General features: G+C 44.2%; 1 protein-coding gene across 3 annotated transcripts in view; it reads left to right on the top strand.

The window, feature by feature from the left end:
- Positions 1-14,422, top strand: part of LOC139373545 (rho guanine nucleotide exchange factor 2-like) — a 97,587-nt gene that overhangs the window by 24,088 nt on the left and 59,077 nt on the right. For 2 of the 3 annotated variants that reach the window (XM_071114175.1, XM_071114176.1), the window contains 3 exons: positions 1,653-1,761; positions 3,336-3,375; positions 3,830-3,974. In XM_071114175.1, the coding sequence (XP_070970276.1) occupies positions 1,653-1,761; positions 3,336-3,375; positions 3,830-3,974 (294 nt within the window). Of the gene's footprint in view, positions 1-1,652; positions 1,762-3,099; positions 3,186-3,335; positions 3,376-3,829; positions 3,975-14,422 lie in introns of those variants that run through there. The other variant, XM_071114179.1, reaches the window with a different exon arrangement.

The raw sequence follows: 14,422 nt of genomic DNA on the forward strand, positions 1-14,422 counted from the left end.
TGCTTTGAGAGACAAGTCAAGGATCATATCACCTCCACCTTACCTGTCACCCTAGACCCACTTCAATTTGCTTACTACCCCAATAGGTCCACAGATGATGCAATCACCATCACACTGCCCTATCCCATCTGGACAAGAGGAATACCTATGTAAGAATGCTGTTCATTGACACTAGCTCAGCATTCAACACCATAGTACCCTCCAAGCTCATCATTAAGCTTGAGGCCCTGGGTCTCAACCACACCCTGTGCAATTGGGTCCTGGAAAGCCTGACAGGCTGCCCCCAGGTGGTGATGGTAGGGAACATGTCCACTTCGCTGATCCTCAATACTGGGGCCCCACAAAGGTGCGTGCTCAGCCCCCTCCCGTACTCCCTGTTCACCCATGACTGCGTGGCCATGCACGCCTCCAACTCAACCATCAAGTTTGCAGACGACACTACAGTAGTAGGCTTGATTACATACAACGACGACACAGCCTACAGGGAGGAGGTGAGGGCTCTGTGTGGTGACAGGAAAATTACCTCACTCAAAGATGATTGTCAACTTCAGGAAACAGCAGAGGGAGCACCCCCCTATCCACATCAACGGGACAGCAATGGAGAAGGTGGAAAGTTTTAGGTTTCTCAGCGTACACATCACAACCAAATGGTCCACGCACAGATAGTGTGGTGAAGAAGGCACAACAGAACCTCTTCAACCTCGGGAAGCTGAAGAAATGTGGCTTGTCACCTAAAACCCTCACTAACTTTTAGATGCACAATTGAGAGCATCCTGTCGGGCTGTATCACTGCCTGGTATGGCAACTGCCCCGCCCATAACCGCAGGGCTCTCCAGAGGGTGGTGCGGTCTGCACAATTTCTCCCCGGGGGAAAAATACCTGCCCTCCAGGACACCTAAGGCACCGATGTCACAGGAAGGCCAAAAAGATAATCAAGGACAACCACCCGAGCCACTGCCTGTTCACCCCGCTACCAACCAGACGGCGAGGTCAGTACAGGTGCATCAAAGCTGGGACCGAGAGACTGAAAACAGCTTCTATCTCAAGGCCATCAGACTGTTAAACAGCCATCACTAGCACAGAGAGGCTGCTGTCTACACACAGACTTGATATCATTGGCAACTTGAATAAATGGAACACTAGTCACTTTAATAATGCCACTTTAATTATGTTCACATATCTTGCATAGTCATCTCATATCTATACTGTATTCTATACAGCTCTTTCATTGCTCATCCATATATTTAGATATTCTTATTCCATTCCTTTACTTAGATTTGTGTGTTTTAGGTATTTGTTGTGGAATTGTTAGATATTGCTGCACTGACGGAACAAGAAGCACAAGCATTTCGCTACACTCGCAATAACATCTGCTAACCATGTGTATGTGACCAATAAAATTTGATTTGATGTAGTGTAGCTAAGGTTCGTCAATGGTGAACCTTGAGATGAATAGTAAGTAACGTAAATGCCCTCAACGTTAATTTAGCGTGATAGGTGCTTAAGCACTATTTACTTAATAAAAAGGTGAGTAAATGCTGTTTACGTGCATTCACCCTCCACTAAAACCCGAAGTATAACTTCTTGTTGGGTCACAGGAGCAGTTCAATGCTAATCGCTAATTGTGTGTAATATGTGCTTAATTAAAATAGGAACAGTCCAACCAGCTGCAGGGCTGCAGTGCGTCGGCCCCAACCCTCAGTGTGGTTCGTCGCAGCAACCCTCCCAGCACGGGCCTCCGACCAGGCTCCAACTGCTACGGTAAGCCTACGCTACATGCCTGGATCGTGTTCATTACGCACCAAATAAAGAAAACGGACTGAAACGGGGAGGGACTACCTGGAACTGTCCAATAAGAAACACCGATTTTTGTTTCCTGTTCCAAAATGTTTTCTGTTGTGTGCCTTAATGAACACAACCCGGGGTCAGACAAGTTAAAATGGTTGAAGGTGTCACATAGGCTGCAAGTGATCCTATTCTGTATTCCTACACCCTAAAGTGTACCCTCGTTTCTCCCAGATTTCTTACACCCGTCCATTCCTTTTAAATTCAGCACGTGAAGAGGAGACTTAGTGGAGAAGGGTAGAGAACTGGACTGCAGCCAAGGAATGTTACTTGAAGTTCTAAAGTAGATGGTTTAACTGTTTGCTGGGCAGAATGTATCCTTGTAGCCTTCTCTAGATGTTAGTAAGTCGATAAACTCCTTACTCTTCCCAAACACTCCTCTGACTGCAAAACGTCTTTCTTGCCTTTTTTATGCGGTCTGTATAGTATCTAGACACACGCACACTTTGTCAGTCTTTGTTTTGCTCTGAATCGGGCTCAAGTTGGACAGTACGCCAGTGTCAGTCAATAGCTGTGTGTGCGTGCATGCGTTTTAATAGACGGAGTGAATGTACATGTGTTTGTGTGTAAATGCCCTGTCTTACTGTGCCTTCTTGTTTTGTTTACAATGGTTGGATCATTTTTGTACATTTATATGTGGGTGTATTTAATTATCATAATTGGGTTTTGTAATTTGCACTAAATGCATGCTTGTTTTTGTTTGTCATTGATTGTCAGTTTCTGCATGTATGTTTGTCAGGTTTTTACTCAGTATCTGAGTGTCTGTTTTTCACTGTTTATGTGTACAGTATGTTTCTCAGTTGGTGTGTGTCTTTTTTTGTTTTTCAGTGCATGTGTATGCTTCAGTCTTTATTTCTTAAGGGTTTGTGTTTGTCAATGTGTGTCAGTGTTTCTCTGAGGGTTTTTGTGTGTGTGTGCCTCCATCTCTGTGTGTGTGCCTCCATCTGTGTGTGTGCCTCCATCTCTGTGTGTATGTGCAGCAATGCGGAAGCGCTCTTCCTGTGTTTGTTCTGTCTGGGCTCTGGTCCTGTTATCCCCAGTACCAGCTTCATAGCAGAGCCTCCATTTCTACTGCTACCTCTCCCATCTCTATTCTCTCGCTCTCTACTAGTCTCCTCCACTTCAATTCCTCCATTTTAACACACTGCTTGGATGACCAACTGTTTTACTGTAATTTCTTCTATCATTCTCGCCTTATCCCTCTCGTCTAATCTGTGTTATCAAACTCAGTTGCCTATAGGCTACTGTCTGTGTCTCTTTCACTCTCATAACTTACTATTTGTGCTTGGCTAGTTTATTCTTGGTTATAAATAGCAGTGAAGCCCTTGAATGAGCATCAGGTGAATGGGACATTTACCTACTTTTTTTATTTATATTTTAAATATTTTTTATTTCTGCCTTGTTCTTTGCGTACTGGTTATTGAGTTGTAAGCTGTGGGGAGTGTTTAGGAAGGTGTCAGTGTGAGTGTCTTCTGATCTGTGTGTTCCAGAGACTTTACCCTACAGTCAAATTGGAGGATCCACACAGAGGTGAGTTGCCTTTCTCCCCGTTTTCCCTTTCATGCAAGGAGGTCGCCATTTTGGATCTGTTTCCTTTAGCAAACAGCCATAACCATGCTAGACCTGTCAGTCTCAATTCTGGCTGTGTTTCCTGTTATCATGGAAGTCATGGTGCATTTTATAGTTGCATGTCCCATGTTGTTATTAAATGACCGTCAATATATGCAATCTGGCACTCCATTCTTTCTCTACCTCTCCATTTTTCTCACTTCCTCTCTCTTCTCTTTAATCATTCCCTTTACTGTCCTGCTCCTTCCTCTAATCATCTTTCATGTCTTCTGTTCCTCTTTCCTCTCTGTAATTCTTCCCTTTCTTGTCATCCTTGCGTCCTCTCTTACAAACTGTCATGTCATCTCTCTCTTTTCTTTGTCAAACTTTCCTGTCCTTTTCCCTCTTTATCTTTTAATGTTCTCCTCTCCCTCAGTGTGGATAGGGACCTGGGTCTTCTGCTCTGGGGGAGAGAGGGAAGCTGGACGGAGGTCACGAGAGACGAGGCCCAGGAGGAGGTGACAGGCGGCCCTTTTGTGCGCACCTTCAGTTTCCTACGCAAGATGGCCGGCAACCTCAAGGTAGGAGAGGCCTGCTTTCTGCAGTAGAGTAAATCATATTTTATCGACAGCGACGGGTATGAATGAAGGGCAGACTGACAGAGGAGAAACGGTGTAGAAGATTGGGATTTCATCCCTCGAAAAACATGGGATGGCATGTGCCAAATACGGTGGCCTTAACTGACCGACCAACCCACAGCACACGAGATCTAAGACTCATTATATATCTAAGGTCTCTTCTCAATAGGGTAATATCATTATGACAACGACACTGCGTGGTGTTGCTGATCATATTGAATGGCGGCCAGAAAGATTTTACCTTTTGAACAAGGTGTGTTGACTCATGACGAAAATGGAATGGAGAGTAATAAACATGTCAAAAGTCTGAATATATTTTCGTTTTTTTGCCTTTAGTCAATAGCTAGTGATAACGGAATCATTTTGTCTCCTAACTAGCCATAAGTTGTCATAAGTCTCCTGTGACGATCTGAAGGATCATGTTACAGCGGGTCCTCTCTACAGCGTTCTCGTAGAGGGGGAGAGCGGGAAGTCGGCTGTTTTATGGTGGTCATAAAACACACGGCCTGGCCTCTATGCTCTGTCGTGTTTAAGTTTGGAATGCAAACTGTGGAACACAGAGAGACCCTTGGACATCAAAAGTTTTGAATAATTAAACAATATTTATATTTTTGAGAATGTGGGAGTGGTCTGTGGACACTTAAGGGACAGTCATGACGAGTGTGTTTCATTTGGTGATCTCATGAAGGACAGGAAACAGTCATTACTGTGTCTTTGGTTGTGTACACTTAATTATGGGGTTTACATCTAAATATTGTGAAACGTATGTGATTAAACATGGAACTATTTGTGAAAAGATGTAATGTGATGTTAACCTTTAAATGAGAAAATATGTGTTTTCATATAAAGTTAACCAAGTCAGTGGCCATGGCCAAGTGAGCATAGACATTGCGTCGGTGTCATGGACTGCACTTTTCTCAGTGAGTATAAAACCCACTCCTTCCGAAATTTACATTAGACTAGAAAACATGGAGCTGACGCTACATGTTGAAATGGTTAAGAACTACAACTCTATAGGCCCAGGACACCAGACAGCGTGTAGTGTTGGCTACACGGCTGGATAAGGTTAAACTCTAAGACTATGGATCACTACAGAATAAAAGCAAATCCTAGACGTAGAATTACTAGTCTGCAGCTGGAAATTACGTAAATCTAGTACGAGAATACCGACAACCGCAGAAGCAACTATCCTATGGAACAACCATCTGTACGCCTGACAAAGCCATTACAACAGACACTATCCAGAGCCGCTGAGAAAGCCACAACCACGAAAGACATTGTGACTTCTGGGGAAGTTAACCAGAGACTCTCCGATTAGAAACAGAGAAGACAACGACATAAGGGCGTAAATAAATACATTGCAATTATTTTTGAATGAGCGGCCGTTCATGTGCAAAGGATTAGCATTTCAATTAATATAATTATCAACTGTGTGTAGTGAATCCATTTTGTCTTTCCTGCTCTTTATCCGTCCCCACTCCTTTCCATTGTCTACCAAGCCGTCATAGCGGTTTAGCCCACTAGGGACTTATCAATGCATTGTGTTAATAACCAATAACTGTATTGTTTGTTTTTGTATTTCTGTGATTTTAGTTAGTTAGTAAATAAATAATTTAGCCAATTTGTATATAGCTGATTCATTATGGAGACTAGGGTTCTTGCAGATATCCAACGGGTGCAACATTCAGATGAGAATGACTAATCGATAAGCTATGAAAATATCTGAACAGTTAATTTGGGAATTAGAGACTATAAACATTTTCCCGTGGTGCCCCAACTTCCTAGTTAAAGTTTACATGATTAGTTTAATCACATAATAAGTACAGAGAATTGATTTGATAATACAACAGTCTTCACATTAATGAATAGTCAGACAAAGCATTGTGATAACTTCACAATTGTGCCCATTATAGTAAACCTAAAGGCTTAGAGGCCTAGAGGGTTGTGTAGAGGGAAAGTATTCAGACCCTGTGACTTTTTCCACATTTTATGTCACAGCATTATTGTAAAATGCAATAAATTGTTTTTTCCCCCTCATCAGTCTACACACACTACCCCATAATGACAAAGTGAAAATAAGTTTTTGATTTTTTTGCAAATGTATTAAAAATAAAAAGTTATTTACATAACTATTCAGACCCTTTGCTATGATACCCGAAATTGAGCTCAGGTGCATCCTGTTTCCATTGATCATCTTTGATGTTTCTACAACTTGATTGGAGTCCACCTGTTGTAAATTAAATTAATTGGACATGATTTGGAAAGACGCACACCTGTCTATGTAAGGTCCCGCAGTTGACAGTGCATGTCAGAGCAAAAACCAAGCTATGAGGTCAAAGGAAATGTACCCTAGAGCTCTTAGTCAGGATTGTGTCAAAGCACAGATCTGGGGAAGGGTACCACAAAATGCATTGAACACAGTGGCCTCCATCATTCTTAAATGGAAGAAGTTTGGAACCACCAAGACTTTTCTTAGAGCTGACCGCCTGGCCAAACTGAGCAATCGGAGTAGAAGGGCCTTGGTCAGGGAGGTGACCAAGAACCCTATGGTTCCTCTGACAGAGCTCCGGAGTTCCTCTGTGGAGATGGGGGAACCTTCCAGAAGGACAACAATCTCTGCCGCACTCCGCCAATCATGCCTTTATGGTAGAGTGGCCAGATAGAAGCCACTCCTCAGTAAAAGGCACATGACAGCCCACTTGGAGTTTGCCAAATGACACCTAATGGACTATCAGACCATGAGAAACAAGATTCTCTGGTCTGATGAAACCAAGATTGAAACTATTTGGCCTGAATGCCACGCATTACGTCTGGAGGAAACCTGGCATCATCCCTACGGCGAAGCATGGTGGTGAATGTTTTTCTATGCAGGCTCTGGGACTAGTCAGGATCGAGGGAAAGATGAACGGAGCAAAGTACAGAGAGATCTTTGATGAAAACCTGCTGCAGAGAGCTCAGGACGTCAAACTGGGGTGAGAGTTCGCCTTCCAACAGGACAACGACCCTAAGCACACAGCCAAGATAATGCAGGAGTGGCTTGAATGTTCTTGAGTGGCACAGCCAGAGCCTGGACTTGAACCTGATCTAACATCTCTGGAGAGACCTGAAAATTGCTGTGCTGCAACACTCTCCATCCAACTGTTTAGAGGATCTGCAGAGAAGAAAGGGAGAAACTCCCCAAATACAGGTGTGCCAAGCTTGTAGCTTCATACCCAAGAATACTCGAGGCTGTAATCATTGCCAAATGAGCTTCAACAAAGTATTTATTTATTTATTTTTAACCTTCATTTAACTAGGCAAGTCAGTTAAGAACAAATTCTTATTTACAAGACCTACCGGGGAACAGTGGGTTAACTGCCTTGTTCAGGGGCAGAAAGATTATTTTTTTTATCTTGTCAGCTCAGGGATTCGATTCAAACCTTTCTGTTACTGTGCCAACGCTCTAACCACTAGGCTACCTGCTGCCCCCCCAAAAAGTACTGAGTAAAAGGTCTGAATACTTATGTAAATGTGATATTTTAGTTTAATACATTTGTAACCATTTCTTAAATCCAGTTTTTGCAAATTGGGTATTGTGTGTAGATTTGAAGAAAAAAATACAATTTAAATAATTTTAGAATAAGGCCGTAACAAAATGTGGGAAAAGTCAAGGGGTCTGAATACTTTCAGACTGCGCTGTACTTATCACACAGGGTGGATACTCCTTGGACAGAGTGGATGCTTCTTGATTATTGCCTTCTGTTGGTTACAGTGGACTTTGTCCATGGTCTTTATAATTATGTAGTATACTGTGAAATGGACTAGTCATTCACTTGCAATGACTGACTGCTTACATCGGGAAGTAACAAGAACAGCAAAACATTACAATGGAAACATAAAAAAAAAGTTTTATGGATTGGCAAATAATTTCAAACGTCTTGTTTATTACATATGTTAAATTCCCTGAAATATCACTTGTGCTTGACTATGTACTATTGGGAGAGTGTTTGTAACCGTTATGTCCAGCAGAGGGCAGAGTAAATAACTTTATTGCCTTGTGAGCTCAGTAGAGCTTTGCAGTCAGCTTTTCTCTCCCTTCCTCACTGTCAACCTTCCTGCCACTACAACACAACATGCATTGTCAGAATCTGGTTGAATTCTGTAACAACACAGAATAAAATGATTAATAAAAGTCCCATGGTGGTAGTTGACTGCCCATTACTGTGTATCACTTATTAAGCATCATTTATTCACATTATTTCAGGCATACTTTAATCAAATATTTCAGTTGATTTGTATATTACTTTTGTTTTACTTTGATTTTATTTCCTCATCTCAGAGCTGCTGTCTGACCAAATCACTATTTTCGTAGTTCTTCAAAGTAAATAAGGCATACTTTTATGACTGCTGAATACCAACTATCAATCACATCATATATTTTCAGGTACAGATACCTCTTATTTACCTCTTAGATACTTCTTAATCGTAGCCTCAATTTTGTCCCGCACATTAAATATAGTTGCGGAGAGTCCCTGTAATCCTAGATTCAGATCATTCTGGCGAGGATAAAACATCACTCAGATAGGAAACTTGTCATCATACAAGCGGTCAGACAAGTGAAAATTATGGTCAGTAAAAACTTTAAGCTTGTCTCTCAATTAAAAAATGTGTCAATACTTTGCCCCTTGATTACCAGCACATTTCTGTATGTTGTAAAAGCATTACATGGTCGCTACCCATGTCATTGCATAGTGTAGAAAATACACAAGAGTTCAGGGGCCTTGCTCTAACAAAGTTTTAACAATTTTCACTGTAGTGTCAAACGTCTTTCAAGATGTCAGGCATTCCCTTGGTAGCAAGAGCCTCTCGGTGGATGCTGCAGTATACCCGAGTGGCATCGGGAGCAACTTCTTGCACGTGCGTTACCACTCCACTAAATCTCACTGTCATGGCTTTTGCGCCATCAGTACAGATACCAACACATCTCGGCCACCAAAGTCCATTTGACATCACAAAGCTGTCCAGTATTTTTTTTAAATATCCTCTCCTGTTGTCCTCGTTTCCAGTGGTTTGCAGAAGAGGATATCTTCCTTAATTGACCCCCCCCATAAATGTAACGGACATATACTAGGAGCTGTGCCAGGCCTGCGAAGTCTGACTCATCCAGCTGTAAGGCATAGAATTCACTAGCTTGTATGCAAAGCAGTAATTGTTTCAAAACATCTCCTGCCATGTCACTGTGTCGTGAAACAGTGTTGTTTTGATAAAGGTATTGTCTGTATAGTTTTTTTTGGCCTTTTCCCCCTACGTTGTCCAGCCATATCCACAGTAGCAGGAAGAAATAAGCATGGGGCTTGCCTGTCCTAGGCACTCGGTAGCTCACCATATAAGACGCTTCTAGCACCTTCTTATGAATGGTATCTGTTGCTTTTATGTCTTACTACTCGAAAGTCGTCTTAATTCTTGCTCAAACTCACGTGGCTTATTTATCAAATTGTCATGTTTGGTTTCTAAACGTCTGCGCAAGAGTGAAGGTTTCATCAAGTTGTAAGAGAGTACTTTTGCACATATTTTTTATTTTTTATTTAACCAGGTAGGCCAATTGAGAACAGGTTCTCATTTACAACTGCGACCTGGCCAAGATAAAGCAAAGCGGTGCGACACAAACAACACAGAGTTTCACATGGAATAAGCAAATGTACAGTCAATAACACAAAAGAAAAAATCTATATACAGTGTGTGCAAATGAGTTAAGATTAGGGAGGTACGGCAATAAATAGGCCATAGTGGCAAAGTAATTACAATTTAAATGCTTAACACTGGAGCAATAGATGTGCAGATGATGATGTGCAAGTAGAGATACTGGGGTGCAAAGGAGAAAAAAACAAAAACAATATGGGGATGAGGTAGTTGGATGGGCTATTTACAGATGGGCTATGTACAGGTGCAATGATCTGTGAGCTGCTCTGACAGCTGATGCTTAAAGTTAGTGATGGAGATATGAGTCTCCAGCTTCATTGATTTTTGAAGTTTGTTCCAGTCATTGGCAGCAGAGAACTGGAAGGAAAGGCGGCCACAGGAGGAATTGGCTTTGGGGGTGACCAGTGAAATATAGCTGGTGGAGCGCGTGCTACGGTGGGTGCTGATATGGTGACCAGTGAGCTGAGATAAGGTGGAGCTTTTACCTAGCAAAGGTATTGCGCGCCACCCAGTTTGGGAATACCTGCTCTAGATAATGACAATGATCCAGCATAAACTGACTAGAAGCCATGAGAACATACCATGGCAACGCACCATAACACATGTCCCATTGGAGTCTGGGTAAAAAAAAATCAAACTATACCTCGACCCCGGAGAATATTGTATACACCATATACTTTTTAAACAAAGTAGCCTATGAATACTATCCATGTCGGGGTCTAGATAAATAGGGCTACTATATTGATATGGAGCCTAGCCAATTTACATTGTCTTCGGAGTTGTGATGAACCTTTTAAAGGCTGGTTTCTGTCTGACATGCCTGGTTATCATAAGTCTGCTTACCCAGTCTGCATGTCTACAGGCTATAGCAGATGAGCCCTTTCTTCCAGGCTGATTCTGTATAACATTGTGATTATGTTAAAGACCGGTTCAAACCAGTCAAACAAACTGCCTGTATGTTTAAAAGACTGGTTCTTTCTTACAGATACATTTAGGTCAGGAATCAGGGGCCTGATCAGCTGAGCATTGAGACATGACGTCACCACAAGCTTGTGATAGAAAACTGACAAGCCTGGAGGGACTTTTTAAATGGGGCCGGACTGATTTTGACAGTATTATGAAGGAATAGGAACAGAAGTTCATAATGTTCAAGTGTGACTGTAAGTACATTTAATGTGTTCACATCATAAATTAATGTGTGTACAGTATGTTTCTACTGCTTCAACTCTCTTCATGACTTCCTGATTTCTATTAACATGGGCTTTGAAGATAACCTTAATGTTTTACTCCATCTGTCTGCTCGCTTAGTAGGGTAAGCTACAAACCAGACTAAAACTGAAATTAAATCTGCTGCCTCACAAATTTTCATGAAATATTCAAAATCCACAGTGGAGTCCTGTAAGCATGCTCTAATTAGCCGGCCTAGTTAAATCTAAGTTAGGCTAGAAAAAGCAGGTGAAACTAGTGACTTCATTATGACATCTTTCGTGACATGCTGGGCAGGTTGCATAGGTTGTTATCACTAAAAGTCACAATAGAGTGAATGTTCATTGCCATTTATATGGTTGTTGATGAAATAAGTTATTTTCTGGTATTAAACTGGGTTTCCTGGTGAAGAAGTAAAAGTATACGTCATGTAGTCAGAAGGGCAGGACTTTCAGTCTGGTGTCTGAAGCCTCTCTCATTGCCAAAGGTGTTTCCATTCCATCCTTTCAACAGCAATGCCTCCTACAGAGGACAATCTCTTTCAAAGGACATCCCCTGTGGCACATGTTGATTCCGGAAGCCTTCCACACTAAGCTTTGTCATCTCTGACCTCCACTTCAGTTGATCCTCCACAAGTGGCAGTAACGCCTAACAGTGCTTGAGACCTAGAGGTACCACGAAAGTAAACTAATAAAGGCTTTATAGAGCATTCATGAAGTCTTTATAAGCACTACATAGCTATTGTTTGAAGACATTAAAATACTCATGGATCAGTCAAGCAATGCTTACCCTAGTTGCCGTTCCCTCAGTTGCAGTACAGTAGTTGACTCTTTGTTTTCAATGTGAACTGTTTTGTAATGGAAAACCAAAATGTGTGTTTCTTATTGGACAAGTCCATGTAATCCCTCCTCGGTTTGATGCCTAATAAACACAACACTGTCTTTCCTGGAGGCCCCTAGCACTTCATCACACCCACTTTAGTAGAGCAGTAGTCTGCGGTCAGTAGAAGTATTTTGTTAAGGTACAAATGGGGGGCCATCATTACATGGTCTCCTAAGCTAAATACACACACATTAACACTAACATACAGTATATAATGCAACTAAGGTCTTCACCAACCGCTCCAGTGATATCCTAATACTGTTTAGTAGCTGCCGATGTTTGTTGGAGTTCATCTTTAGAAGATGTTCCTTTGTAATGTGATAGGTGATCACTGTTTATTTTCTTTGTGTTGCTGTGCAACACCATCTCCTCCCAGGAACCTCCATTGGTAGGCACGAGGAGTTGCTTCGTGGGCTGATGGAGAGGGTCCAAACGTTGGCTGAGCACCATGACCGGGCGTTGGACATGCTACAGGAGCAATTCCACGGGTTGACTGGGGGGCAGCCTGCCACAGTGGTAACCCCACCACCCCTCAGTAACTCGGCAGTTAGCAGTGCCGCCTCACCGGCCACTCCACCTTCCCGGGAGCCCTGGTTACCTCCCCCGGAACGCTTTAATGGAGAGCCGAGCACCTGTCAGGCGTTTTTTAGCTCAATGTGCCCTTATTTTTGAGCTTCAGCCCTCCTCCTTCCTCTCGGATCGCTCCAGAATGGCCTACCTCATCACACTGATGTCTGGGCTCTCACCTGGGCCACCGCCGTATGGGAACAGCAGCTTGCTATATGCGTAAGCCTGGAGGGGTTCGTGGGGGCGATTGCGGGAACGACGGATGGAGAGGGAATTCGACGTCACTCGCACGTCCAGGGATTCCACCTCGCCTCCGAGCCATCCCGGAAGTCCATGACAGTCCCGTGGCAGAGAGCACCCAAGGTTTCCCGACCTTCTACGAGAGTCACATGCAACTAGGCAGAGCTGGGCTGTCGCCAGTGGAACTGCAACACAGGATCAGCACAAGGAGCTGTCTATATTGCGGGACTTTTGGTAATTTTGTGTCCTTGTGCCCGGTGAAGGACCAGGCCCACCAGGGAGCGAGTACTCTGGTGGGCCCTATGCAGAACGTTTCTGCTTCCCTTAATCACACCACTTTTCATGTCATTCTGCTATGGGGGAACCAGTCCAAATCTCTCCAGGTCCTCATTGACTCTGGAGCCAATGAAAGCTTTTTTGACGCCACACTGGCTTACGAGCTGAACATCCCCACTCAGCCTCTCTCCATTCCCATGGATGTTAGAGCGCTGGACGGGTGCTCTATAGGTGTCAGGGAATCACAGCAAGACCATTCAGATCCTGCTCATCAAGTCCCCCCAGGTTCCCATGGTGTTGGGATTCTCCTGGCTCCAGCGACACAATTCACTCATCAACTGGTCTACCGGGGCTATCATGGGCTGGAGTCTGTTCTGCCACACCCATTGTCTGAAATCGGCGCAACCTGCCCCGGGATGTCTTCCTGGGCCCTCAGTGGTGGCTCTGGACCTCTCCGCCATTCCCGCGGAGTACCAGGACCTCCGGGAGGTGATCAGCAAGGCCCGGGCCATTTCCCTTCCACCGCACCGCCCCTATGACTGAGATTTATCTTCTCCCTAGTACCATGCCGCCCTGGGGACGTCTGTACTCGCTGTCGTGCCAGAGACCAAAGCTATGGAGAAATACATTGGGGACTCTCTACCTACAGGATTTATCCATCCCTCCTCTCCCGCTGGCGTAGGGTTATTATTCGTGGAGAAGAAGGACAAGACCCTGCGCTCGTGACTACCGGAGACTCGATGACATCACTGTGAAGAACCGTTATCCGCTACCACTTATTTCCTCGGCCTTCGAGCCACTCCAGGGGGCCACAATCTTCTTCAAGCTGGATCTACAAAATGCCGTCTGGAGAACCTGTTGTTCATTAATGCAGAAAAGTTTGAGTTCCATCGCTCCACCATTCCCTTTCTGGACTACATTATCTCTGTTGGGAGTGTCCAGATAGATCCCGAGAAGGTGAAAGCGGTGTTGGATTGGCCCGGCCGGGGTCCAAGAACGTAAAGCCGGATGCCCTATCTCGCCGCTATAACCCCACGGTTACCACCCCAGAGCCCGAGACCATCCTTTCCACCTCGTGCCTGGCGATGGCACTCAGCTGGGGTATCGGAAACAGCCGAACCCTGGGGGAGAGGGGCAGATAACCGGATGTTCGTGCCTGAAGCTGTCTGCTCCACGGTCCTGGAGTGGGCCCATTCCTCCAGGCCTGCCTGCCACCCGGGCTCCCGGCGGACCCTGGCCTTAGTGCGACAATGCTTTTGTTGGCCTACCATGGTTCCGGACGTCGTCACCTTTGTCGCCGCCTGCATGGTCTGTGCACGTAACAAGATCCCTCGAAAAGCTCCGGCTGGCTTCCTCCAACCTCTGCCTGTCCTTCATTGCCCCTGGTCTCACATCTCCTTGAACTTTGTCACTGGTCTTCCCCCGTCTGATGGCAACACCGCCATCCTGACCGTGGTGGATTGCTTTTCCAAGGCCGCCCACTTCATTCCTCTCATCAAGTTACCCTCTGCCAAGGAGGGTAACTTGATGAGCAGCTCATG

Source organism: Oncorhynchus clarkii, chromosome 18, assembly GCF_045791955.1.
Source record: "Oncorhynchus clarkii lewisi isolate Uvic-CL-2024 chromosome 18, UVic_Ocla_1.0, whole genome shotgun sequence".
NCBI classification, from domain to species: domain Eukaryota; kingdom Metazoa; phylum Chordata; class Actinopteri; order Salmoniformes; family Salmonidae; genus Oncorhynchus; species Oncorhynchus clarkii.